The sequence below is a fragment of the Psilocybe cubensis genome, chromosome 1 (assembly GCF_017499595.1).
Source record: "Psilocybe cubensis strain MGC-MH-2018 chromosome 1, whole genome shotgun sequence".
Classification (NCBI taxonomy): Eukaryota; Fungi; Basidiomycota; class Agaricomycetes; order Agaricales; family Agrocybaceae; genus Psilocybe; species Psilocybe cubensis.
Window position 1 is genome coordinate 2,293,316 of NC_062999.1, and position 23,549 is coordinate 2,316,864.

At 44.2% G+C, this 23,549-nt stretch overlaps 5 protein-coding genes across 5 annotated transcripts; 2 read left to right on the plus strand and 3 right to left on the minus strand.

Annotated features, from left to right (window-relative positions):
* Window positions 1-23: 23 nt before the first annotated feature.
* On the minus strand, window positions 24-1,576 carry JR316_0000738 (uncharacterized protein; the record flags this gene model as incomplete). The annotated part of the gene is made up of 10 exons (XM_047886552.1): window positions 24-380; window positions 427-611; window positions 673-722; window positions 772-832; window positions 886-987; window positions 1,042-1,063; window positions 1,117-1,138; window positions 1,185-1,350; window positions 1,400-1,465; window positions 1,543-1,576. 10 exons carry the CDS (start codon window positions 1,574-1,576, stop codon window positions 24-26), a joined length of 1,065 nt encoding a protein of 354 aa, XP_047754298.1.
* Window positions 1,577-1,704: 128 nt separating this feature from the next.
* Window positions 1,705-3,533, plus strand: JR316_0000739 (RNA-binding protein lark; the record flags this gene model as incomplete). The annotated part of the gene is made up of 8 exons (XM_047886553.1): window positions 1,705-1,923; window positions 2,129-2,229; window positions 2,279-2,297; window positions 2,348-2,517; window positions 2,580-2,603; window positions 2,655-3,140; window positions 3,192-3,287; window positions 3,350-3,533. 8 exons carry the CDS (start codon window positions 1,705-1,707, stop codon window positions 3,531-3,533), a joined length of 1,299 nt encoding a protein of 432 aa, XP_047754299.1.
* A 282-nt stretch (window positions 3,534-3,815) lies between these two features.
* Window positions 3,816-7,676, minus strand: JR316_0000740 (GYF domain-containing protein mpd2; the record flags this gene model as incomplete). Its single annotated transcript, XM_047886554.1, has 6 exons — window positions 3,816-4,117; window positions 4,176-4,470; window positions 4,524-6,433; window positions 6,491-7,024; window positions 7,083-7,268; window positions 7,304-7,676. The coding sequence occupies 6 exons, from the start codon at window positions 7,674-7,676 to the stop codon at window positions 3,816-3,818; spliced, it is 3,600 nt and encodes a 1,199-aa protein (XP_047754300.1).
* A 261-nt stretch (window positions 7,677-7,937) lies between these two features.
* On the minus strand, window positions 7,938-10,568 carry JR316_0000741 (putative membrane protein; the record flags this gene model as incomplete). Its single annotated transcript, XM_047886555.1, has 11 exons — window positions 7,938-7,975; window positions 8,045-8,206; window positions 8,260-8,319; window positions 8,370-8,427; window positions 8,475-8,550; window positions 8,606-8,942; window positions 8,996-9,074; window positions 9,123-9,225; window positions 10,016-10,035; window positions 10,111-10,424; window positions 10,499-10,568. 11 exons carry the CDS (start codon window positions 10,566-10,568, stop codon window positions 7,938-7,940), a joined length of 1,317 nt encoding a protein of 438 aa, XP_047754301.1.
* Window positions 10,569-16,002: 5,434 nt separating this feature from the next.
* Window positions 16,003-23,089, plus strand: JR316_0000742 (ATP-dependent RNA helicase SUB2; the record flags this gene model as incomplete). The annotated part of the gene is made up of 31 exons (XM_047886556.1): window positions 16,003-16,166; window positions 16,228-16,295; window positions 16,347-16,757; window positions 17,084-17,202; window positions 17,250-17,381; window positions 17,428-17,537; window positions 17,592-17,741; window positions 17,792-17,934; window positions 18,487-18,584; window positions 18,631-18,767; window positions 18,829-19,125; window positions 19,272-19,294; window positions 19,347-19,735; window positions 19,785-19,904; window positions 19,955-19,996; window positions 20,049-20,072; window positions 20,123-20,162; window positions 20,212-20,530; window positions 20,580-20,626; window positions 20,682-20,743; window positions 20,795-21,102; window positions 21,159-21,204; window positions 21,257-21,288; window positions 21,338-21,560; window positions 21,608-21,639; window positions 21,692-21,835; window positions 21,892-22,195; window positions 22,249-22,313; window positions 22,366-22,462; window positions 22,516-22,616; window positions 22,675-23,089. 31 exons carry the CDS (start codon window positions 16,003-16,005, stop codon window positions 23,087-23,089), a joined length of 4,662 nt encoding a protein of 1,553 aa, XP_047754302.1.
* Between the last annotated feature and the right edge of the window lie 460 nt (window positions 23,090-23,549).

Sequence of the window (23,549 nt, forward strand, 5' to 3'; positions counted from 1 at the left end):
AAGATGCAATGAAAGACTAATTCTTATACGCTATTGGGGGATTTGTAATGTTCTTCGAAAACCTTTTTACTGAACTGCCCGAAGGTCATGTTACTTGAAAGGTGCTGATCGGTGTTCGGCTGCATAAACAATGCAAACGACTCTCTGGATATTTCTTCAGTTCCAGAGAAAGTCCCAACATTAACGCAATGAGGGGTTGCTAATAGTCGTCCATCGGTAGCAATTTCGAGGGCCTCGCCCGTTTGGAAGGCGATGCAGCCTTCTGGAATCGACACTTTAACTAGTTGTGCGCCTCTGGTACGGATGTACAATCCAGAGGTGGGCGAAGGCGATTTAATAGTATCGCACGATCCATCGTTATTTCGGCGCAAAAACATAGCCTACATCTGTGAGATAGAGTAATACAATGAAGACAATTTGCCTCACCGGACAAAGACCTGTTAACAGCGAGTGATCCAAGTGAAATCCACACCAGCTATCAACAGGAGGATTTTCAACAGAGACTGAGGTTGAAGACGGAGGGAAATAATGGAGCAAACGGGCTTTCGTCGTCTGTGAGTTCTTGATCAAGTCGGGGAGGGAAATGGTGGAGTCAAGTAATTTAGATGATGCTATTAGTTGACGTTAATATCAAAAAAAGAAAAGAAAAAACTGAAGGAAGAAAAGGAATACCAAAAGGTTGGCATGCTACCGCTAATTGGCATCCCACATTGAAGATAAGCCTGGAAATTGATATCAGTAAACGGCGACGATTGTCATCAATTTACACACTTAGAAAGATCTTTGAATGCTGTTTCAAAATTTTCCACCCCCTTCTCATCTGGCTTAGGCCCTGACCAGTGTAATAGTAAGGTGAGACTCAAAAAACACATACAAGTTACTTACAGATATTCTTGCCGTAATATTCTGGGAAGAGTGCCCTCTCTTCAGGAGCTACGGTGGCATCTTCCACAATAGGGTTGGCATAGAAAGATCCTTTGAGGGTATCTGTTGATCGCATAAGCACGGACTTACAGTTAAAACAGAAAGTAATATAAGTACCTGGTAATCCGTTCATAATTTCCTAACACCTTGTTAGGACAATGCGGCATTTAGATGGCAGTGTGGAAGTGATACCTTCCCATGAGACCAGCCGAAGCTGCATTTTCGTCAGTGATCAGCATCTGAGAATCCAGATCACGCACCTATATTTGCTACTGGGGTCAGAGTAGCTTTCTCGGACAGCTTCATCGAGATGTCCGAATTGGTAAGCCAATTTCAACAGCCGCTCTCGATATTGCGGATAATCAGACAGTAGGTCGCGGACAACAATTAGCCCCAAAGACTCTGGGTCTGAGCCAAAGGCCCTTTCTGATGGCTGATGAGAATGCGATCACCTTGGGTCAATGGTGGACAGTACCGATTGCTGGCCCCAAAGATTGTGGGGAAGAGAGCAGAGTGGGATACGAAATAACGACGGCGCCGTCTTGAGTGTATTCGATAGTATCATGACCCTGTCTAAAAAGTGTGAATGCATTCGCCACGAATGAGTGATGCTCGTACCATCTTGACCGCTATATCTATCGCTCGGCGACATGGGGCCTGGGGGGTGTACACGGAGGATGCCGGCTGGGAATGAAACTGGGATCGAAACGTGTGTTTACAGTTTTCGTGCGGTTTCTGTTTGTCTCTGAAAACACATTTCTGCTTTCCTGGTCTCTCGCGATGGCTGCTCCAAACGCAGTAGACGATTCTTCAATACCACCCGAAAACTGGGGTCCTCAAGATGACCAGTCCACAGGGCCTGCGGGCAACAGCCAATCCGCTACTGGAACATCTCTTCCTGTTGACGACCGTAGTACTGGCCAGGATCCTGAAAATTCAGATTATCCTCGTGGCTCCAGTGTACCCGACAATGAAACATTCCGTGAAAAGCAGGTCAAGGTGCTTAGGTCATTTCTGTCTGTCATTTGCTCGCTCGTTAGGAGCTCTTTTCTGGGTTTAGCATTCTAATGCTGGGCTGCGACGCTCTCGAGCTTCTTACATTCTTGATGCCTTGCGTTGTTCTTTTGGAGGCTATTCTACTGCGTGCTATGAATACTTCTTTTGATTCCGTGTTCTGGACTGGTGTTTACTTTCTGCTGCGCAGCCGAACAAAGTCTACATTGGTGGTCTCCCTGAAAATACTCGTCAAGAAGATTTGCAAGGGTGCTTTGGGAAAATTGGGAACATCGTCAATATTGAACTGAAGTATGTGCTTCTTATTTCATTCGATCGTTCATGCTTAATTCGATGACAGAGTTGGTTATGGCTTTGTGGTGCGTGCATTCAAGATAGATAGCTCAACTTGATACTAACTTTTGTAAAGGAGTTTGACAGTAGAGAAGCTGCCGAAGAAAGTGTCGCCAAGTATAACGATGGGTTTTTTATGGGCAACCGAGTCCGTGTTGAGTTGTCACATGGAGGTGGTCGAACTGCTAAGTTCGCTGGAGATCCAGGAGCCTGTTTTAAGTGTGGCAATATGGGACACTGGGCAAGGTGTGGGATTAGTTCAATTACTCATCACTTTAACTCGGTTTTTCATGTTTAATATTTCCCAGAGAATGTCCAAATAACTTGGGACCGTAAGTAGTAGCGACTTTGCAACTTGTTTACTACCAACACCCTATTCCCAGTGTACATCGGAGGGCCAACTATGAGCCACCTCTCATAGATCGCATCCAAAGAGATTACAACTCAAACCCTCGAAATATCCACCCTCGCGATGATTTCACACAGCAGCGAATGCCACCTCGAGATGGTCGATTTGATTATCCACCCCCGCCCAATGCGATGAGAGACCACCGCAGGCCGCCATCTCCTCGAGAATATCGAGACTATGGTCCTCCTCTCCCCCCGAATCCTCGTCCGCGTGACTATGATGATTTTCGTAGGGGACCTCCTGTCGATGACAGGGATAGATTTCCACCGCCTCCAGACTTTCGTGGAAGATATCCATCTGCATCAGACCCACCATATCGCGGCTATGGCCCACCCGTTAATTCTTATGATCGTTACGATAGAAGGCCCAATGACAGGTATACACCTTACTCTCAGCAAATAGGCCAAAGACCTAGGACTCCACCAAGGGTCAGAGACGAGTACGATCGTTTAGCTCCGCGGTAAAAAACTACGCCTCTTCTAAATGTTGCATTTTCTGAACTCGTTAACAGTGATTATCCTGAATACCGTGGCCGTCCTGCCACCCCGCCACGTTATCCTCCTGATTATAATCGCTTGAATGGCAATTCGCCAACCGTGCGATATGGGTTAGTTTTTTTTTTCAATAGCTGCAGACAACGCAAAGTTGATTTTCTCTACCCAGCTCTAGGCGACGTTCAGCAAGTCCTCCTCGAACTAGTGGCCCCCCTCCTTATGACGCTTACTCCGTCAATGGTTATATGCCAGGCCCTATTGCCCCTCCTGTTGCTCCCCCTCCTCGCGGTAATAGGGACTACCCTCCACGTAACGGTCGAGACATGATTGAACCTGTTGGCGCTTACAGACGGCCCTAATTGATCCATCCCTATTATAATTTCTTTGCTGTCTTGAAAAATTTCATTATCCCTCTAAAAGCGGTCTTCGGACTTGATATCACCAAAATCTACGTGACGTCTGTGTATCTCAATTCTACTGTTAATTTCGTCCATGACTTTGGTGTTATACAATGTGACTTATGAATGTCAATTGCTATTAATTACTATTAGGCCAAGATCCATTAACGTATCAGAGATTAACTGGGCTGTCCGGTATAGTACTAGTAACTAGATGAGCAAGCAGTACCATGATTGACCTGCTCAACTCCTTCCTCCTTTCTTCTTCTTGTTGACAACCTTGAATCCCCACTCGGGTTGTGTTGTTTTCGGTGTTGCCCTCACGACATCGGCAATGGATACAGGCTTACTTGAAGCCTTGCCCGAGTTAACAGTACCTTTGGCTTTAGCAAGGGCGTCAGCTTTACGCTTTGCGATGAACTCCGAAGCAAATCGTCGACCATCGAGTGTAGTACTATTTGAATAGATAGTGTCTGAGATGATTTCAGCGGTGGTGGAGTCAGGGTCAATCGGGAAGGATAACAACATGGACACAATTTCCTCGACTAAAATATTTGTCAGTAAAAATTGGAAGTCTGGAAGGTAACTAATGGTAAAACTCACCATTAACTGAAGAGTTAAGCCCTTTCAGTGAATCACCGAGCCACTTGAGAAAATCATGGGAGGGCGTCTCCGGGAAATCATCTTGCTTGACGAGTTTCTTGACAACGGAGCTGGTGGCGATCTTCGAAGTAGGAGTTGCTGAAGCCTTCGACACCGAAGCTGTTTGGGTTGCCGCCAACGAACCCGGTACGGAGGAGCGAGCAGGAGGAGCGGGGGACACGGTTGCCTTTCCACTTGGTCCAACGGTAGTCCAAGCGTTACCGTTGTTCGACGAAGCAGGAGGAAGGGCAGCAAGCTACAGATCATCAGTATGTAATTACAATATTTAGTTAAAAGGAAAAAAAAAACCTTCGTGGTGGTTTCGGCATATGCCCGTTTCGGCAATGGAGCTGTTGCTGTAATTTCCTTCAGGGCAATCTTTTTCCTCGATTCTTCCTCTTCCTGGATTTCTTTCATTGTCTTTTTTGTGGTTGCTTGCTTAAGGGGAGTGGTCCACACAGGCGGTGCAGCAGGAGCAGGAGTAGTAGGAACAGTAACAAGATCTTTCAGAGGAGCTGATCCACGTGCACCAGCTTGCGAAGTGGGAAGACCCCACGAAGTAGTGAAAGGTTGCACATCCTCTTTGATATCAGCAGATGCTGATGCCCGAGCCAGTCGTTCTCTCTCTCGTTCGGCAGCTTTCTTTGACTCCAGTTTCTTTGCTTCCGCCTCCTGAATCTCGCGCAGACTGACAGAGGAACCGGTGCCGGTTTTCTTCTTTTCTTCTTCCTTCGCCCAAGCTACTTTCTGAACCACGGGGTTTGTTATAACTGGTTCAACAGTTGCAATAGGCGCGCTGGAAGGTACCTGTATAGCTTGGGATGAATTTTTAGAGGCTTTCTTGCTTATCACGGGGGCGGACGTAGGAAGCGGCAACGCAACAACGATTTCTGGAGTCGGGGTGCGATTAGATGATTCCGGTGTGTGGGCTTTCTTCTGCTCAGATGCCCGAGAAGGCAAAGTTTGATGCTGCTGAATCAAATCCTTTTCTGTCTTGTCAACTTTCCAAGAATCAACTTTGTCGGCGGCAGCCACAGGGGAGCCCGAATCATAGACCTGTGGAAGTAGAGTAGGACCTGATTCAACATGTTTCCACGGGGAGTTAGTCAAGTTGTTAGAAGAGCCAATGTGACCATTGGTCTCCACAACAGTAGCGGGCTGCTCTTCCGGTAAAGAACTCCATGGTACGCTCGGGATTGTCGACGACGAATTGGAATTTGTAGGTTGCAACGTCTGAGGGATAGCGGTCTCTGAGTCATGACAGCGATATGCACACAACTCTTCGGAACCATGATTCTCCGAAAACTCGGACGCAGGTGTCACATATTGTTGGTGTTGTTCCTGCGCATTCTGGAAGGCTGACTGCGCAGGATACTGGTAATGCGCATAACCCAAAGACCCCACAGCAGGACCAGGTTGTTTCATGTCAAAACTAGTGGAATCTTCGTTGGCGTAATGGGTCTCCTGCACGAAACTCCTTTGCAAATGTTCGTCATGAGAACCCTCAGGACGGCGAAGAGCCGCATCTGATGGGGCAGACAGAGGAAAAAATTTGTCGTTTCCCTGATCTCGAGGCATCATAAATCCAGCCGAAGAGTGATTCGAGGACATTCCCCATGCATCATGGATTACGGGAATGTTGTTATATCCATAAGCACTGAAACCAACATCTCGTTCCGATACAAAGTTCCCAAAAGATGGGCTTTGCATGATGGGATTCGCTTGAAACTCATGACCAACAGTTCTGCGGTCCGAAAAGAGAGAAGGTTGATTCAGGGCTCCAAGGCCTGGCAATCGTCCATTGGAATCACTTGCAAAGTAAGTTTTAACATCTCTGGGTCCAAAAACAGACGGATCAGGCGAAGGATTTCCGAAATGTGAAGCGCCCAGCGAAGAAGACGGTGAATCGGAGGCCAACGATCCAGTACTGAGATATGAATCAAGTGTGGAAGAGGCTAAAGTGCGAACAGGCGATGGTTGGAATGGTTCATTATAAAGTTGATCGGAAGACGAAAGGGCATGCAGCGGCGATGCATTTCCACGACCAGTGTGATTTGGAATGAATGTCGACGACAAGAAAATATTTTCTCCTTGCGCTCGCTGGCTGAGTTCTTCAACAGTAGTCCATTGAGTGTCATACCGGACTCTTTTCATGGGAAGGTCTGAAGAAAAATATCCATCGTTGTACCATTTCTGCATCAGATCGGCACGAAATGGACCTATCGGTCGAAATTGAAACGTCATTGAAATTCAATGATGCAAGGAAAGGTTCATACCTTGAATCTGGCCAGTTGGATCTTTGTAAGACCACTCAACTGCAGCTAAATCTACCAACCCTGGAGGAGGGCCAATATCGGCGCGATCGACGGGGAACGATTCAGAATTATTGACCCCGTTGACTGAGAATGAACTTTGTGAAGATGTTTGAAGTGGAGCAGCGTTAGAATTGGTATTGGTAAACACGCGAGGATCTTCGGAATGGACACGAGGTGAGGATGTAACAAAAGCATTCGAATCATCGGAAGGTGGGTGTTGAATAGTTTGACGGGAGTCTTCCTCTTTTTCTTCGCGTATACCAGAGCCCATGATACCGAGTTGGGGTTCATTTCCTTCACGAGACGAACCAGTCCCGATCTTCATCGATGTTTCGGAAGAGCGCCGTCGAGCGACCCAAGAATCCCCGTTGTTGAGAACACCATCAAAACCAGGCGTATAACCCACACGGGAACGCGGGGGTTCGCGTGGTGATAGTGTCGGCGTTTGCAGAGCAGAAAGAGATGGTTTTCGTGGTAATGCAGGCATCAATGTATCTTCAGAAGTGTTTGATGTCAGCCTTGCTTGCATTCGTAAAAATTGAGTAAAATTTACCTGATACACTAGCTGCACTGTCTCTACGCTTCAGGGCCCCGAACCGCTCGCGCAAAGGACTGTTATTATTCGAGGAGGTTGAAGAATTATGGGAGAGCCTTGGGCGATCCAAGCCGGAAGTATTGAGCGGCGAAAGGAATTCCATAGATTGACTAGGACGACGACGAAGTTCGGAATTAAGTGGCCCTGCAAAAAGCTGAGACTTAATCAATACAACGAACAATCACAACATTCCAGATAAATTTTGAGACGGACTTTCTTTTCTGCTTCGGTCATCTCGCGCAAAGTAGCTGGCTCTGTCCCACCCTCCCGTACAACACCCTCCCAACGTTCAACTTCTAATCCCAATCCCCCTCTGCCGCCGCCTTCTTGATATATTTTGAGCAACTCCTCCTTGGAATAACGAAATGGATGGACCACATCTCCGCTTTCGGAGGAAGCAGAAGGCATTGCGGAAACCAAAGCCGAATAAGTAGAGCCAGAGTTTTGGATGGCGGTTGAAGGAGGAGGAGAAGGAGGAGGCTGGGATCGAGAAAGAGGCTGGTGCTTGGTTCTCATCCATTCAGGGCCGAAATGCATAGTAGTGGTAGACATTTTTGAATTCAAAGGACACGGGCGATGTGCTAAGTTGAATATGCTGTAAGAATGATATTTTCTTTGAAAAATCTGGAATAGTGGCAGAGGGACCCAATGTCACACGTGGATTAATAGAGCGTGGTAATATTCTCTTTAGGGCGGGCCCTCTGAAAAGATTCATGATCGGCGCTCTCATTTAGGCCCATCCCCAATAACCCACCATTACAGCTACTACTACGGATATGATATATTGTAGAGTCTAACCCAAGCCCATCTTCCTTACTGCATCTTTACTCGCCACACTGAAATAGGGAGTTCTGCATTGTGTAATATAATGAGTACTAAATTAGCATCACGGTGTGTGTGTGAGTGACGAAACGACTGACTTTGCAGTTTGCGGGCAGTTGGTATAATGAATGCGACCAAAAATATGACGCCGAACAACAAGCAAATCGCAGAAACCATGTAATATCCATCAGTCTCTTCAACACAAGTTCCACCAATGCCTTTGCAAGCGGCTTTTCCATGATCCGACACACATTCGGTAGCTAGAGGGGAGGTAAGCATGAGAATACCTACAATACAGAACTGTTTTCTTCACCTTTGACGTCAATTTCTACTTGAGGTACCTTGCACGTAGCAACACTGAAGATATCGATGCCTGACTAACACAGTAAGCTTGGAAATGCTCATGAAGTGGACAAATCTGACCTTTCAGAACAAACCATTTGGGCCAGGTACCTCCCATATTGGTGAATGTGTTTAGTAACTGCAAGAGTTAACAATTGTACATTCCTTTTAACAGGAAAAGCTTACCGTCATATACGTTCCTCCTATTAATGGATCCGACACACGAGTGTGGAAAGCAGAGATTCCAACAAATTGTACAGTTCTAGAGAAATTAATAATGAGGATAAAACTGCACACAATTTGAAAAAAATACTTACGAAGCAAAAGACGATAGAATCGTATGCAGAACAAGCAGCACAAAGAAGCTCATGGATATCGGAGGATTCGGGAACCACAAAACAATTAAAGTTGCCACGAGAGCGAAGAAGAGACGGGGCCAAAAGGCATAGATCCAAGGACGAAGAGGTTTGTCCCCTCTAGACCACTTTGCGGCAAGCCAACCACCCATGATCTGGAAGGGAAAGTCGATTAGGACTACAAGAGCAAGATCCTCTCGTCTGAACCCCTTTTCTACTAATTTCAGGCCAGTCGCGGCATCATTTGCTGCAAAGCCTATTTTAGCAAACAGGTGTACTACGATGAGAAGTTGAATATCTGTTGAAGGATCTTAAGTAAAAATGAAGAAACAATAAAAAAGATACACATACGCTTTAATTGGCAAATTTGCCATATAGTTTTGTAAACTGCTTTGATGCTCATATCACTGTCAGTGGCAGGTTCTTTATCCTATATCATATGAATATCATTCAAGCAGTGCTCTTTACATTTCCGTACCTCTTTTTTGAAGAAGATGAGCCAGAGCGTAACAATGAAGCATATAACACTCCAGAATCGTAGATAACCGCTCAGTGTCAAATGAGGCACACCCCATTTGAGTCTGATAAAGAGGAAAATTAGATGGACATCAAGGATGACAGGCAATAGACGCATTCTTACGAGAATGCCTCACTGTTAAAAGCCAAAAAAACAGTGAATGAGGCGAAAAATCCTGTGTTCAGCCCAATCGTCTGACAAGTCGAAGCATATGACAAGCAATCCTGAGACAGCAAAGTCAGTGCCCAACCTGTTGAAAATTAGTCACGGCAGATGCGCTTATAATGAGGACAATATTACCATCCACAGCGATGTCTATAGATTTTGTTTAGTGGTATATATTGCTATAACTTGAAAGAAAATAAATAGCTTGCCTTGGGTGGCGGAGAACGATACAAGCATTGTAAAAATTGTGGTTAATTCAGCAACATTGTTCGCCGGCTATAACAGGTGGGTTCAGTTGTTGAGACATATAATATCAATTGAAGATTTTACATCGTCCATTAATCTTTGAACATTGAGAGAGATGTATAACATCAGCGATCCTACAATTAACTGCATAGGCACTATCCACGATTTACGGCGACCAAAAGACTTGAAGAAAACGGAGTCAACAATGGGCGACCATAATAACTTGAGGGAGTAGGGGTAACTCGACAGTGCGAAGGTCGCTAATTGGGAATATGACAAATGCTCCTTCAGAAGAAACGGTACTGAGCCTAGAAATATTGCGTTAGCCAGGAAATACCCAACATATAAAATGAATGTGGATGATACCTAAAGCTAGTCCTAGCTAAAACAGTGTCAGCAATATCGTCAGAGCCTTTGAAGTGCGCGGCAATATTATAACGTACTGGTATTCCTTGAAGAAGATCTAATCAATCACGATTTTAGAATGAGAAATAATGAAATTTAGGTGTTGTTACATACACAGAACGCATAACAAAACCATTCCGCGCTTGTCCTTCGCGGATATGGGGCGCTTCGAAAGATCTCCATCTACCTCATCCGTTGAATGTCCATCATGAAATGTACGAGCTGATTGAATCCGTTCTTCCTCGTTAAGAAGGGACATTTCCGTCTCCTCATCCTCGTCTTCTCCCATTGTGGCCCGTGGCGTTCTGGGTGTGCGAGGGGAGATGTGAATACTATTCAGAGAAGAAGTAACGGCCCTCGGTTCCCTGGGAGTACCGGTTCTCATAGCCTCGTTCTTTCGTAAACTTTCCTGAGCCGTGATGTTTGGGGTGGGGTAGTTTGCAAACTCTATGGGAGCATAAATAGAATTCTTCAGTTTTGGTTTGAAAGAGAACGTATGTGGAAATGTGGAAAGTGTTTACCAGTGGATCCTTTAACGCATGTGTGCGACACGTCGAGAGTTCCACGTGAGTTTATTCCGGAATCCAGCATAGCCACTTTTTTAGATTTCAGATACTGATAAACCTCAAGAACGACTTGTTGTCAGTTGAAATCCCTCGTAAGCTGAAGGATATTGCCAGCTAGTTATGTTTCCATCATTCCTACCATATACCATGGCTCCACACTTAATCAAGATCTTTTGCACTGCATTTTGCACTTTTGTTCAAAACTGTGAGGAGTCAGTCAAACGTTCAAGGTACACGCATTGTGTTCTGTTGGTTTGCACTCATTATCATTATCCTTGGGAATGTGATGGCTGATTCATCACTTTTCCCTTTAAATAGTCTTCATCTTCATCTGCTTTACGGGTCGTATTTTGAAAATTGTACTGTTGTTCGTTGATTCTCAAGCTGAATAATCGTCTACATAGATCACACAGTGCCAAGCTGCACCAATTCTATTTATCTTCAATCTTCTTGTGTTTGATGACCTCTGACGTCTGGGATTTTCTTCATTCTGGGACGGATGACCTTTGTTCCGACGATTCCTACATCCTAGCTATACGGGATATCAATTCAAGAATGGACAAACCTTTCAAATGACTTCAACGTCGCACCACCTGATGTGCATTCTCAATGTACTTCTGTCGATACTAGGATGCATAACAGTTCACGGCCGCCTGGAAGTTTATTTTTGCATTATCACGGCTTCCAGCGGAGAAATGCTCATTCATTAGGTGCGCATTTTCGGATATCGGTCTTGTATCGAAGAAACCTTGGAAGGAGACTGTCTGTCGACATAAAATCCAACACTTGAATCGCTTCATCGTCTGGTACCACAATGTTTTCTCTCGTGAAGACGGTGTCATCAGTGCTTTTATCTATTTTCCTTGCCCGCGCTTCGGTCATTGTCCCTGGAGCTACATGGTTGGACACAAGCGGTAACAGCATCCAAGCACATGGGGGAGGCTTTCTTAAGGTGGATATGTATCTATGTCACCTTTCAGTATATATAATAATACTATTACAAGGTTGGATCAACTTACTACTGGTTTGGTGAAGATAAATCGCACAACAGCGCTTTATTCAAAGCGGTATCTTGTTACACGGTGATCGACCCTGTTGCCTGTTCTGGTTGGAAATCTTACAAATTATCCTCTCAGTCTTCCGACTTGGTGACTTGGAGTCGACAGAACGATGCGCTCACACCAGTGAGCGGCACAATGATATCCACCTCTAATATTGTCGAACGTCCTAAAGGTACTTTCAACTTCATTTCTGTAAAAGGCGGGCATAAACTCTTCTCAAAGTGTTATTCAACAAGGCAGTAAGAAGTCTTGTCTTCAGATTTTGGAAATCACTTGCGTGACGGTGTTTTTTTAGAATTCCGAATATGTTATGTGGTTCCATTCAGACACATCGAAGTGTGTAATCTCTTTCTCCCAAGATCTGTGAATTGAATGAGCCACTAGCTATGGCGCAGCTGAAGTTGGGGTGGCGACGGCGAAGTCCCCATGTGGGCCATATTCTTACAAGTCGAGTTTCAAACCTTTGGGGGCCGATTCAAGAGATATGAGTCTCTACCAAGATGGTGAGGTTATACTCTATCGATTTATTGCCTACAAAATCGCTCAATAAATATCGTATATTTATTTTATTAGATGATGGTATAGATTAATACGACGTTATGGATAACATATTAGCTGATTCCCATGATATAGCCTCTCAGACTGCATATCTTCTATATGCTTCTGACAACAACCAAAACTTCAAGATTTCGAAATTAGACTCAAATTACTACAATGTAGTATCGCAAACGAGCGTTCTTTCAGGTCATGAACACCCAACTATGCTCTGACTTACAGGCAGCGGCTAACTTCGACTTACGACCCACAGGATCTACTCTAGAGGCACCCGGAATAGTTAAGCGCAATGGGGCAAGTTTAAATTATATTTCAGTGTCACAAATCAGGTGTAGCAGCCTAAGATAACCGCTACGCTTTTAGGTGTACTATCTCTTTGCTTCACATACGAGCGGTTGGGATCCCAATCCAAACAAGTTCTTCACTGCATCGGTGAATTGACTCCTAGAACATTCTTGTTATTATGACCTATGCTGATTTGTCTCCTGCTATGAAACATAGTCTTTATCCGGTCCTTGGTCATCTCAGGCTGACATAGCCCCTGAGTCCGTTAGAACATATTTTTCACAAAATGCCTTTGATATGCCAATTCAATCCAACTTTGCCATCTTCATGGGAGACCGTTGGCGCCCTTCCCTCCTCGGAAGTAGTACCTATATCTGGTACCCATTGTCTTGGAATACAGGCGTGCCCCAGATCGTTGCTGCCGATGTTTGGAGCGTCAACCTGGCAGCAGGCACTTATGCTGCATCATCTGGAACTGTATACGAGGCTGAGAATGGAGTTATCTCCGGATCTGCTACTATTCCCTCGAGCTCATCTTTTTCGGGTGGAAAAGCAGTAGGGTATCTTGGTAATATGCGGCAAAGCTGGTCTCATCACATGTGAACTAATTAGCGACTGTACAGGCAAGGGCGGTTCCGTCACTATCAACGTTCAAGGCATTGGCGCCTCACAATGGGTATCTTTGTATTATGCTAACGGTAATCCAACCGATTTCAAGTTTCTTGACTCAAATGCTCAGCTTCGGTCGACAGGGGACTCAACGTGGAGAAATACAACTGTCAGGTAACGACAATGCTACCGATCATCAATCTAGTCACGACCATACTCTTTTAGTGTCAATGGAGGAACAAGCATCCTAGTCGACCAGCCAAACACAGGAGGTGGAAATGTTGTGCTGTCTGTGCCTGTCAAACTTAACCTTCGAAGTGGTGCAAATTCTATTACATTTGCGGCCAACCAGAATAGTAAGCACATTTTACCATAACATAAGGAGCGTGGCTGACGCCCTACAGCATATGCCGCGGACCTCGACAAGATAGTCGTATACACTGCAAGTTGATTGCTTTGTACAATGGTACAAAGAACCACGCACAGGGTTGTTCTTTTCTATGATGATTATAAATAAATAAATATAGGTGACAGTTGTGATATAGGCATGATCTGGATGTCGTGAACAAGTTGGTACTGTAGTGTAATCAAATTAGATGAGCGCAGAACCATATCGAACAGATAAAATATGATTATGAAGAGTGAAATGTGTTCCTCCATAGAGCTTTGAGTTGCTTGATTCCGTGACGATTAGTTTATAAAAGCTGATAGAGGAACCTTCACCACCTACCTCATAAAATACAAACATAAATACTGTATTTGGCCCTAATCGAATAAAAGATGGCGTCCAGCCTTTGAAGAAGAAACGAAATCCTTCTTGATGAATAGAGTTACGGATAACTTGAGAGAATGTAGTATTGCATGACTACAGAACCACATCACTAAGCACAAGTGACCATGCAGGAGGAAGACGACGCACCACAGCCATAAGTCGGGATCTAATTACATCGGCAGGCGAGCAAACCGCTATTTTCCATGAGCCAGATTTTACACAAGTAACTGGTCTAACTCACTTGTCGCAAACATACCGGCCATACAACTTGAAATCAAATGAAGAAGAAGGTTGTCGTGTAGTTGGTGGTTAATGACAGGTAAAGGGTTGTTCAGCAAAGTAGCCTTGAAAAATTCATAGCTAATTTAAAATCCAGGATTCGTCAAAAAGGTTGAGTTCAGGTAAACAAATGACTCACGATCCCACTTGAGACGCCTACCACAAATAGAGTCAACTAAGTAGGACCACTGATTTATTGTCTGCAACCTACATTCATTATGATCGCACGAAACTAGTCCAACAATACCGTCAGAATGAAATTGCAGAAATTTTTTAAAACATCTTTACAGTATTAGTCCCAAGACCCCGAGACAGTCCTTTGACCCCCTCTTCTCTTATCAAGCTGAGAAGACCACTGAAGGCATTAGAGTAATTGTACCGTTTTTCCGCGGGCCTGACCAGGTCGCTGGTCATCCGAACCAAGATGATGTCTATAATTTGAACATTATCATAGCTTTTTTACTGGCAATCCAAATAACATACCTGCAGGATTCCCAGCTACCCCACCTAATCCTCCAGCTAGGCATGCTGCCATCAAAAGTCGAAACGTTGAGCTGTGACCTTCCTCAGATAGACGCGTCTTCAGCTTCTCATATACTCCCAAGCGCACTAGAGAATAGGACATCTGTCTCATGAGCGACGCACTCAAGCCTACGTAGAGACTTTGGAATCCGGATTGCGATATTGATGATCGTATGACGGCCGCGGTTGATGGACGTTTCAAATTCGAGCCCGAATGCAACGTTTGCATACGGCTATAGGATGGATCAGTATTCATTTTTGTTAACAATATCAACATAAGACGGACACTTTCGTAACATCCAATGGGTGCGTACAGGATGCCGCCACTGTAAACGAAATGTAGTGCTTTCAAAACCCGAATAAAGTGTTTGACATACTGGATGCAGCGAGCCCTACGAAAAGTCATATTCATTAGCTAGTCATCTATTTGCCCTGGAATATAACCATACCTCCAAGCCTGTATGGTCCATCTTCGTTAAGTATTCGCATAGACAAGAATGCCTCTAAAACGAACTTACCAGAATGGATAGTCAGTCGACATCGAATGCTTGGAAGAGCAAACGTTCGCGACCAAGCTTTATATAGAAAGAAGACGCCAGGTTACCACCTGTGGAGGAGTTGGTTTGTTGAGAATAATGAGATCCTGCACTTCTGACCTGCTTTCCTGTCGCCAAAAAAAGTCTGCATAAGCCATCAAATTAAAAAGCCACATTGATCGTGATCGCTTCGGCAGTATACGGACCCTGTTACATCTTTAATAGTAACACTACGTACATGGACTGACGCCGACTCGGACTATGCAAACCTCCAGGTATAAGTAACTGGTCTCCAGATCCAAATTATGAATTACAGGGCTGTTGAACATAATGAGAAAAATGTTATACACGGACGTTGCTACTCGCACAATCGATGGAAGAGCTTGATTTCATTAACACGTTACGATCGCTTTCGTGGCGATTACAACTGGCTGAAGTCATGTCATTTATTACCTTTCGAGAGGAATAGCTCAACGCAGTGCCGTAGGGGTGCGTGTAACAGGTCTGGCCAGTTGAAGATCAGTGGAACAGGTGCTGCGTCAGGTCCTCCGGTGCACTTCTGGACTGAATACTAATCGGAAAGAGTAGGATGCTTGAACAAGATGCATTGAAGAGATATATCGAGTTATTAGTAATAGTATTCTGTAGTAGTACACAAAGTTGGTCACACATGAAGACAAAGGTCCGTGCGAGTGTATTGATGGATTGATGGAACCTTTGTTTGGTTTAAGAGAACTATCCAAACAAACGAGTTGCCAACGCGGTACACTGGTTCATTCACCTTCATTCCCTCCATTCATCCACTAAAATCCCCACTCTAATAGCCCTAAATCCTAAAACATGAGCGCACACGATAATGAAGACCTTATTGACTACGAGGAAGATCATGATGTTCCAAATGTTGGAACAACAGGAGCTTCCAACGGTGGAGTGGCGACGGGCACCAGTGAGGCTGAAGGAAAGGACAAGAAAAACTTTTCTGGCATTCATTCGACTGGTTTCCGGTCAGATTTTAACGCATATATGAGCCTGCTTAATCATTGATACCACCTCTTTGCCACGTAGAGATTTCCTTCTCAAACCTGAGTTGTTGCGCGCCATTAGCGACCTTGGCTTTGAGCATCCTTCTGAAGGTATTCTCCACGTTGCCTATCCGAACGTAAATAATGTAACCTTTGAATTAGTGCAGCAAGAGTGTATTCCCCAAGCCGTTTTGGGCATGGACGTGCTTTGCCAAGCAAAGTCTGGTCACGGCAAGACAGCTGTCTTTGTCCTGGCCACTTTGCAGCAACTAGAACCCGTAAATGGTGAAGTTTCCGTCATGGTACTCTGCCATACCCGGGAGCTTGCATTCCAAATAAAAAACGAATACACGCGCTTCGCCAAGTACATGCCCGATGTGCGCGTCAGCACATTCTATGGCGGTACCCCTGTACAAAAGGATGCCGACATTCTGCGCGACAAGTCGAAATGCCCTCATATCGTCGTCGCTACTCCTGGTCGCCTGAACGCCCTAACTAGGGAGAAGTACCTCGACGCAAAAAACGTGAAACATTTTGTTTTGGATGAGTGCGATAAAATGCTCGAACAGCTTGGTTAGTCTTGCGAATTTGGCGCTCACACCATCATTTCTATTCAATCCCTACCGCATATCCTTGTTTTGGGCGTCACTGGCGTCCAATAATGTGGTTTGTCGTATTTCCCTTCCGAAACACGCTCGGCAGGGCATGGCTGGAACATTTCGAAGTCCCGAGCATTGGATTGCCCTTCTCGATGCCCGATTACCAAATCCAAGGGTTACTATCCGGGTTACGTGCAAGCGACTGTTCAATTTGCTTTTGTTCTTCGTGTCGCATCTTTACTTTTATGCCGCATATTTCATCCAACCTGCTTCTAATTTCCGACGTCGTCCATTAAATAGACATGCGCCGCGATGTTCAAGAAATTTTTCGAACGACGCCCCATCACAAGCAGGTCATGATGTTCAGCGCAACGTTGGCGAAGGATATAAGGGCGACATGCAAGAAATTTATGGCAAATGTAAGTCTGTGCCGATCTTTTCTGACAAACTCTCAAATTGTTTTCAGCCATTGGAGATATTTGTAGACGATGAAACCAAGTTGACCCTTCACGGTCTCCAACAACATTATGTCAAACTTGAAGAAGTTGGAAAAAACAGGAAACTTAACGAACTCCTTGATTCCCTCGAATTCAATCAGGTGGATTCCATCTCTAGGTTGTGATGTTTTTATTGACAAGTTCCAGGTCGTTATATTCGTTAAATCTGTCGCCCGTGCCATTGAACTCGACAAATTGCTGGTCTCTTGCAACTTTCCTAGTATTAGTATTCACTCTGGGCTTCAACAAGAAGAGCGGTTTGTTATTTCTACCTTTTGAAAACATTTAACATTGATAATTTTATTGGATAGTATTAACCGATATACTGCTTTTAAGGCCTTTGAAAAGCGCATTTTGGTTGCTACTGATATTTTTGGACGTGGTATTGATGTTGAGCGTGTCAACATTGTCATCAATTATGATTGTCCTCCTGATGCTGACAGTTACCTCCACCGTGTTGGGTATGGAATGCAGTTTCTACCGAAAATATTTCACTTACTTTCATACACAGGCGTGCTGGACGTTTTGGCACGAAAGGGCTTGCAATCACCTTTGTTTCTTCTGAAAGTGACCAGCAAGTTATGTCAGCGATTCAGTCGCGCTTCGAGGTCGCTGTCCCTGAGCTACCTGATCACATTGATCCCGCAAGCTACAGTACGTTCTTATGGCTACCTATAACCAATTCTCATATTGATTACACATTAACCTAGTGACATCTTAAATATGCGACGCTTTGTATTTTTGCCTTTGCCGGTCTTCTTTACTCGCACCTGTGATTGTTCTGCCAAGAAGCCTACAACACAGTGTCCCGTTGTCGTGCTTTTCTAATTATGCAGAATACTTTTGAGCCCCTGTAGTTCATTTTGGCTTCAATATTCGAAATCGATTTATTTGTATAGTTTATCGCAGTCATCGGGCAAAGTTATGACACTGAGGGATTCAATATTCAAGTTTTGCTAACATGTATCTTGGTGACGTCAGAATTGACCATACATTTTTCTTTAATGACATGCACGTGATGTATCTTATCCTCTTGGCTCATAAACCAAAGGTCATCCCGAGTTGGGATGAATAACACCATATCCTCTATTGTCCTTAAACTCTCATCTATCATAGCTGTTGTTTGGTGGTAGCCATACATAGCTTCTGGTTAGAAACGTTTCCGTCATTGGAAGTTTCAAGACTTTTGCTTAGCGTTCTTCACAGATCGGCGACTAATGAGGAAGAAACTCGTGCAACCTTCTTTCCCCACATTGTATTTCAGAGATGGCGTTCTTTCCATACCTGGGTATACATTTGAAAAGGTATTTGTTACCCAAAGCAAATAAATTACTTCTCATGAATTTCCAGGCGGTGTCATGGCAAGACACTGGAAGTATGACTATTTTGGCAGAGGGTAATAGCTTAAAGGATGGTTCAAATGTCCTGGCTAAGATAGCTCCCGCTCAATCCAACGGCTCAATGTGTTTGGAAAGAGAAGCTCACATGTATGTACACCATATGGTTTTGTTAATAACAACAAGTCACCTCGACATATTTTCTGCTTAGATTAGGACGGATGGCTTCGTCCTCGGAAGGTCACAGTACCTCCCTCCGTATGATTGATTTTCTCAAGATACCTCGGGACAATGGAGATTGTGTTGTTCTTCTTCTTGTGCATCCTGGGCTTAACCTCCTTGGGCGATATTTACCGCCTTCCAAAGTCAACGACTTGTTACTTTCTGACGTATCGCGCCCAAAGTCCACGCCTAGCCACGGTGATGTCTATATGCTAGGTCTCGAGGAGCCTGATCTAGCTGAAGAAATGGAGGCTTTTGATATCATGGATCTTGCTTCATTCTTGGAGTGAGTGGACTCGTTGTTTTTGAATTTCAGGTCCATAATGCAGGCAAATAGATTTGCTATCCAAGCGACCCACTGTTTGGAAGTTTTACACAAGTGACATTCGGTGTCTTATTTTCAATTTTAATTGATCTGATGATGTTCTGTAGAGCAGGTTTAGTTCATCGTGAAGGTAAGCAAAAATGTCGAAGACGCAATACACGCTGACACAAATCATCGATCAGTGCGAGCCAACGCGTTCCATTTGAACTCCCACTCTGGATCTGTCCGTCTAGTTCATTTTGGAAATCGCGCTATCTCATTGGAAAACTTTGGGTCACCATCTTCTCTTGTCCTGAGGGCTTATGAAGAATCCGAAAAACTGAAGATCAAAGAAGCTCTTTGTTATCTTGCGCCTGAACAAACAGGTAGCATTGAAACGATGGCTCAAGACCACAGAACTGATCTTTACTCTCTTGGGATTCTTTTTTGGACATTGCTTGTTGGTCGAGGGCAAATGCCATTCGAAGGAGGTGCTCTTGAGCTTCTGCACTCCATTGTGCAGAAAAGACCTATGCCAGTGCACGAAGTTAGGCGCGATGTTCCTCAAGTGCTCGCCAATGTTATAGATAAGGTATGCCCTTGTAATATTGTTTACAATATGAATCTCATGCCATATACAGCTTCTGGCAAAAAATCCCGACTTACGATACCAGAGTGCTTACGGTCTGAAGACTGATTTGATTCAATGCCAGGAACGTCTTCTGGCTACAGTTTCCTCATCCTCAGACGAATCTACAGAAGTAGTATCTCATTTCCAATGCTCGCTGATATTTTGCTTATGATGAATTAGCTTATTCCTACTTTTGAAATTGCCAAGGAAGATCGTTTTATAGTTGGTCTATCTCAGCTCTACTTTTTCACTTGATACTTACTCCGAGTAAAAGGAATTTACAATGCCGCTTGCGCTGGTATATTACAACAATTTTCGACTCACCTACGTATACTGATTGACACTTAGTTTGGCAGAGAAAAGGAACTGGAATTGATAAAAAACGTTAGTGAGTAGCATCCTTTCTCTAGATGGGACACATATTTAAATATTTTCAGTCCGAAGCGTATCAACCAGTTTTTCAAAACATTTCTCTGCCAGTAAAGGATACTTTGCTCTAACAACAAGCACAAATCAGTCGTTAAATCATGATGATAATCAAGAATCAATATCTTCACGCAGCGATTCTCCATATAACTCCGTGTCGACTTCCAGTCCTAGAGCATTGGCATTTACTGAATCATCTCTGTATGACCATTCGACGTCGTTGTCTTTGAGCCCATCAATACACTCTGGGGAAGCATTGCGCAAGGTTATGTTACGGAGCCGAAACCGTGTCTCACGGACTCAGACTGTCGTCGTCGTTGGTCCCGCCGGGTATGTCTTTCTTATCTATCATTTTGATCATTTCTCGAATGATGATCAGGATTGGCAAGAGTTCCATAATCCTTGCAAACCAAGCAAAGTGGAGATGTAAGTTAATAAGTTAACAAACACAAAAGCACACGAAAATTTACTAGCTTTGTAGCTCATGGCCTTTGGGGCCAGGCCAAATTCCAGAGCGCGGATTCTGCACCTTTTGCGGCCCTGGTAAGCCATTGTTATTGTCATTAGACCACTTTCTCAACATTTGTTTATCAGTTAGGATGTCTTTCATCTGTATTACGCCAATTGATGGTGTTTCATACTGACCTTCATCGGTTTGTCAATGCATTGCGTGAAAGACTCGGCCCACAACTTCAAAATGTTCCACTCCTTTACCAAGGCACACCTGAGCTCAAAGATGTTTTAGGTTTATTTGATATACACCTAGAGAACCCTCAAGAACCTTTAAATACCCGGGAACTCCGGGCAAGGTTCCAATCTTTAGTTGAAAACGTTTTTACCGTCATTGCAGAGACGCGTTTGTTTGCATTGTTTCTTGATGATCTGCACGAAGCAGATCAATCGTTGAGTCTTCAATATTTGGTTCATCTTGTCCCTGCTCATAGCTTCTTCATCACAGGACGCTAGACCTTGTATCTACTTTGGTTAATTCAAGATCTAGAATGGTAAAAGTTCTTATTCAGTGTAGTTACTCGGACTGAAAATTTTACATAATAGCTGGTATTTGCGACACTACGGTCAGACAAAGCGTAAGTTGACGACTGGAGCATTAAAATATCCATTGACAAAGAATCACAGTGAAATAGTCCAGCATGTCAGAGACATGCTCAGCAGTCGTTCGAGAACTACTTGGATTGAAGTTGAACCCTTGACATTACCTGCCATTTCTCTACTGGTTTCGAAAACACTTCACCGCTCTATCGAAGAATGTCAACCTTTGTCACAGTTCGTGCTGGGAGCCTCATCAGGAAATGCATTTTCAGCACGCAGCATCTTGACTACGCTTCAGCGCCAGCATTTGGTTAGTTGGAACCTTTTGTATGTGTACGTTGCACTAATTTTGAATAGATCACCTTCAATTGGGAGCGCAATCATTGGCTGTAGGATCCTTTGACCATGTTTTACATAATCCTGTTCTAACGCTTCTGAAAGTTATGACATGCCGGCTATAGAAAGAAGTCTTGACAGTCAAAAGACTGCTGATCCCACTGAACTCACGTTTTTAATAAAACATCTCCGTGAGCTTCCTGAAGAAGCCAGGAAATACCTTCTATGGGCCGCTTTTTTTGGGGAAACGTAAGCGACTGCAATGCTGTACATTACTTGCACTTTTCACTTATCGTATTTTCTAGTTTCAAAGTTACAGAAGTGGCGTTGATGATGGATTGGGAGGACTCTAACGGGCATAGTGGACCTGATGACGACGTCGACGTCGACATCATGTGGAGCCTTCACCGAGCCGTTACAAATCTCCGTGAAGCTGGAACAGGAAACAGTCACAGATCAATGCGTGGTCTTCAACTGGCCCTGACAGAAGGCTGGTTGATAACCAGAGCTAGAGATATGTGTAGCTTTGCACATGATCGATATCGTCAAGCAGCACAAGCTGAAGTAGAGTCCCTCACGCAAGAGTCTATCGCGAAAATGTCATTCAGAGTAAGTGATATGTCGCCAATTTTTCATAGTCTATGTCATTTCAATATTATCAGATTGTATTGATGATGCTACATGAAACGCCTGTGGATGTATATCGAATCGCGGAGCATGCAAAACGGTCAGTTTGAGGTTTCCATTCATTGTATATTAATATGTCTCATTTCATCTAGGTGCCTGAACCTTTTGCATGACCATCCTAAACGTGATGAACTACTCAATGTCATGATCGATGCAGGAGAGTCTGCCTGGGCACGCGGCGCTCATGAAGTATTTCACATCTACATTACTTTTTATTATCCTGAACCTCAATGTTTTTTCAGTTAGCAATTCAATCATTTATCAGTGCGAGGAGTTTGCTCGAGAACAACGCCTGGGTAGAGAAACCGAATCGAACGTTCAAATTGTTATCTCGGCTTGGGGCGTAAGTTTTCATTGTTTTTTGAATCCCCCTGACTTTTGTGATAACGCAATCGATACAGTTTGTATACATGGAAAGGCGAGTTTGATGCTCCCATTTTCGTAATAAATAACCCTGAAGATACCACAGGCGATTTGGCTGCATCGGATTCAATATTGAGCGACTGCTTCCACCATAGCAAACAACCAGAAGACAAGGCTAATATACTTCGCTTACGTGCACGAAATAAATGGCTTAAAGGAAGTTATGCGGATGCGCTAAACGATACTTTGCTGGCTCTGAAAGTCCTTGGCATTGAAGTCAACCTATCACCTACCCGTAGGCAGGCTGATGTCATGTTTGAAGAAGTCAAAAATGAAATTCTGGCGGTCGGGTTTGACGAAATATTGATGATCCCAAGAACTACAGATCCTCGGACAGAGCTTGCTGTTGGTTTATTGAACGATGCTGGTGAGTTTCTCCACTCCATCGACTAAAAATAGCTGGAGACTCGGAATGCAGGCATCAACGCGTATTGGAGCCCATCGCCATACTCTTTTGCAGACATGATTGGGTTGACGGTGGGATATTTCCGTACTTCTGTTACAACAACCTCTTAATATGCATGTAGACAATAAAACTTGCTCTTAGGTATGTCTTTTTCTTGGGGCAATCGAGTTCTTAAGAAGCATCAATTAGGTCTGGGATGTCACCTGGAACTGCCCTCGGATTTTTTTGGGCTTTGGGAGGTGTGTTGCTGTCGATTCATGTGTTCATATGATCCGCTGTCTGATATATGATCAGCTTCAGCGGAACGTAGAGAAATGTATCGGTTCTCTTCCGATCTTGCCAAGTTGGCGTTACGGATTGCCGAACGTTATGGGAGCTCAGGGGAAAAGTGGTGAGATTTAAACAATTTACGGTGCAACCTATTGATCGCCCTAATGCGAGCCAACT